At 27.7% G+C, this 3,789-nt stretch overlaps 1 protein-coding gene across 1 annotated transcript; it reads left to right on the top strand.

Annotated features, from left to right (window-relative positions):
- Positions 1-368: 368 nt before the first annotated feature.
- Positions 369-939, top strand: LOC130969559 (uncharacterized). Its single transcript, XM_057895338.1, has one exon. The coding sequence runs from the start codon at positions 456-458 to the stop codon at positions 807-809; it is 354 nt and encodes a 117-aa protein (XP_057751321.1). The 5' UTR covers positions 369-455; the 3' UTR covers positions 810-939.
- Positions 940-3,789: the final 2,850 nt, after the last annotated feature.

Genomic DNA, 3,789 nt, shown 5'->3' with positions numbered 1-3,789 from the left:
TAATTAAACCAAAATAAAAATATAATTATATATAAATTATTTAATTACAAAATTACAATCGAATCGAGTCATAGCTTGCGAAGTCTGAGGCAGAAATATCGAGAAACCCGGACCAAGGTTCCATGTGGTCTACAACTAAGTCATGATAACGAACCCCCGGAACACATGCTGGCTCTAACAATATAAACAGCACCTATACTTTATTTATTTAACGCCCTTTTCAGTTTTCTCCAACTGAATTTTATTAAAAAAACAAAATTTCATATTATTGTTATATTTTGGTTTTTTTTAATTAAAGAAAAAAAACAAAAAGTGGTCGGCGCAAACACGTTGTGATCACCAAACCGGCCCATTAATAACAAGTTAAATAACGCATTAAGGGATAACAACCAAGGAAGGAAACCAGTGCGAAAGGCAATATATTTTTTTCCTTCCTGGTTTGGGTGCTGTTTGGCATGGCCTCCGGCGCCGCAGCAGATGGTCTTTTCCGCCCGATCTTCGAGGGCAGCATCTCTGGCTTTGACCACTGCGTGGAGCGCCGGCCTTACCACCGCAATTGCAGCTGCGCGCTGCATAGCAAGTCCCGTAACGGAGGTGGCGCGTGCACCCACAAGCAGCCCTGGGGTAAAAATATCTCGTATCCGATGAGGAGGGCGTGGAGTGAAGGGAGCTTGATCATGGTTGCTTCTTCGGTTCATTCATCTCCTTCTTCCTCTCCTGTTGCTGCTGCTTCCTCCTCCGTTGGACTCAGAAATTATCAACTGGGTGCCGTTTCCGTAGATCTAGAAACTGGGGAACAACATTACTAAGATTATTCTTATAGGTTTAATTAATCTCAGGTTTCATTTGACAACATACTATTCTTTTTGTTTCCTTTCTTGCTTTTAATTCTAACATTGTTGAATGCTAATAAAAAAATTACTCTTATTTGTTTATTTATTTGGTATCTGATCGATCTGGTTGATTATGAGACAACTCAATTGTTTGTGATATTACAATAATTTTAATTTATTTTTTTATGCATAATCATGTTCTATCTGTAACTGGTTTCCATTTTTTAATTATATTCTATTTTTTTAATTTACGAATCGCAATTTGAAGGATAACTGGATAGCTAACGATTCCGATTCCGATTCCGATTCCTGTGGCAGTCATATTGTTCGATTGAATCTTATCATGGAGTTAAGAGTTTTGGTTTCAATTCTAGTTTAATAGTTGAATTGAATTTGATGTTAAAAATTTAAAATAAGAATTTGGAAAAGCGGACATGAAAATTGTTCTCAAGTCGATTTGAATTTCATCTACAACCTGGAAGGCTGGAACTGTGCCTGAATTCGTAACCCTAATAATTCTAGAAGGCAAGCTATTATATCTTGATCTATTTTGTTCGATTAAGATAGCAAGTCTGGTAGTAGAAAGATATCTTTTTCCGATTGTTATAATTATTTGATTTTGAAAAAAAAATGACTCTTTGGTAGCTTACAAAAAGGAGGGTCTGTTATTGGATGGAAGACCAAAATTAAATCCAACCAAATTATTATAACATCTTTTATATTCATGCGCCAGTTATACTTAATTAATTTTTTAATCTAAATAATTTCTCATTTCTAACGTAAATTGCGAATAATTTTTTCTTTCTTCTTTTATTCTTGATGCCCCCATTTTTTTCTTTTTTCTTTTTTTTTTTATCCTTCTCTTTCGCATAGTCACCACTCACCAACACCACCATTATCAGTACCACTTTCTCCTTTTCTCATTTAAATTTGTTTTTCTCATTTCTTATACATATATTATTGTCGTATTTTTATCGTACTAATATTTTTATTTATAATAATATTACAAAAATATAAATTTTTAAAATTATGGTCATTTTTTTAAAATTTCTGATTAAGAAAATCAAGGTATTTGAAAATAAAAAATTAAATAATAAAATTTTTAATTAATATTTTTATATGAAAAAGTCTAATTTTTTATTAATAATTAATTTTAATATTCGTTATTTAAGATTTAAAATAATTTAACGTGTATAATTTTATATTTAATTAGGTGTTAAATCTATTGCACAAATAAAAATAATTAATTTTTATACTTGTTATTTAAAAATAATATTTTTTTTCTCTATATATATAAAAATATAATTAGATATTAGTATAAAAAAATTATACTGATAGTTATAAAATTAACTCAAAATTAATTTTTTTAAAATAATTGAATCTTGATTCTAACTTTTAATTATAATATTACTATTCTTTTTCAAATTATATGTAATAAATATTGGGAAAGTATGAGGATATTTGAAAGAAGAAAAATAAAAATATAGATTAGAAAGATAAGCGGTGAAAATTTAAAACTAAATAAAAAACTAAAAAATTATGTACATAATAATGATAATAATATTCTTTATTTGAATTATATTATTTTATTAATTTTATTTTTTGTAGAAAAGAAAGATAGAAATATAAAGATAAAGATGAAAAATGAGAGTGAGAGTGGGAATTTGTTAATTTTGGAAGTAAAAATTTTACTTTAATTGTAAAAAAATATCGGATGACATATTTTAATTTGTCAAATTACTAATATAAAATATAAATTATATATAGAGTAAAAATAGTAGGGAGAAATAGAAAAATAGAGAGAGGTAGATGAGAGAATTTAAGAAGAGAGTTAATTAATTTAAAAAAAAATTCTCTCAATTTTAATAAGAGAGTGTTATGTGACACATTTGATTATTAAATTAGATAGTAATATATGATACATAATATATGTATATTTCAATTTCAATTTTAATTTTAATACAATTAAAAAATGTCATGTTGTACATTTTGATTGTCAAATTAGTAATTAGTCATGAATATTGATAATGATATATAAAATAGATAGAGTGGTTGAAGGAATGAGAGAAATAGAGAAAGGAAGAGGGAGGATGGAAGAACTCTTTAATTTTGGAGGGAAAGATTTGATTTCAATTGTAATGAAAGAGTGACATGTGACACATTTTTGTTGTAAAATTAGTAGGGGGTTGAATTCTTTAATTTTGGAAGAAAAGATTTGATTTCAATTACAATGAGGGAGTGACATTGGGCACATTAAAATTAGTAAGGAGGAGGGGATAATTCTTTAATTTTAGAGGAAAAGATTTGATTTCAATTGCAATAAAAACATGACATGTGACACGGAAATGGATCATCTCCAGTTTTTTTAACACTTGAGAAAATGAAGTGTGATCTCTCACCATTAACTTTATAAGTAGGACCAAAATTAAATATGAGAGAGAGAGAGAGTAATGAAGGGTGAGAGATCACAATTGACACCATCTAGTTTTTTCTTCAATGGAGAGAATCCACTCCCCATGTGATACATTTTGGTTGTAAAATTAGTAATATATAATAGATATAATAGATTTATCATATTGTTGATGTTGCACTACAAAAAAACGTTGAGTACCGTCGGATTTACCGTCATAAACAATCGGATAGTATAAACCTCGCCGGTAAATATTTATCGTAAGATATATTCCGTCCGATGGTAATTACGAATTTTTTCAATGGTAATGTTGGTGCCAAAAAATGTTGTTCTGCGCTATATTATCATTATTCCAACGATAATTTTGACGGTAATGCCATTTTTTAAATTTAAAATAAATTGTCAATTTTAATTTTAAATTTAATTTTTTTCATACAATTAATGGTCAAATCATAAATAATGAAATTTTTTTATTTAAAATAAATAATACAATGTTTAAATAAATTAAAAATCAAGTACATCAAATAAATATCATAAAATAATAAA

Source organism: Arachis stenosperma, chromosome 3 (assembly GCF_014773155.1).
Source record: "Arachis stenosperma cultivar V10309 chromosome 3, arast.V10309.gnm1.PFL2, whole genome shotgun sequence".
In the NCBI taxonomy this organism is placed as follows: domain Eukaryota; kingdom Viridiplantae; phylum Streptophyta; class Magnoliopsida; order Fabales; family Fabaceae; genus Arachis; species Arachis stenosperma.
This window is presented reverse-complemented; position numbering and strand designations above follow the sequence as displayed.

Excerpts from the sequence above, each read along its gene's own strand:
- LOC130969559 (XM_057895338.1), top strand. The coding sequence starts at position 456 with ATGGCCTCCGGCGCCGCAGCAGATGGTCTTTTCCGCCCGATCTTCGAG.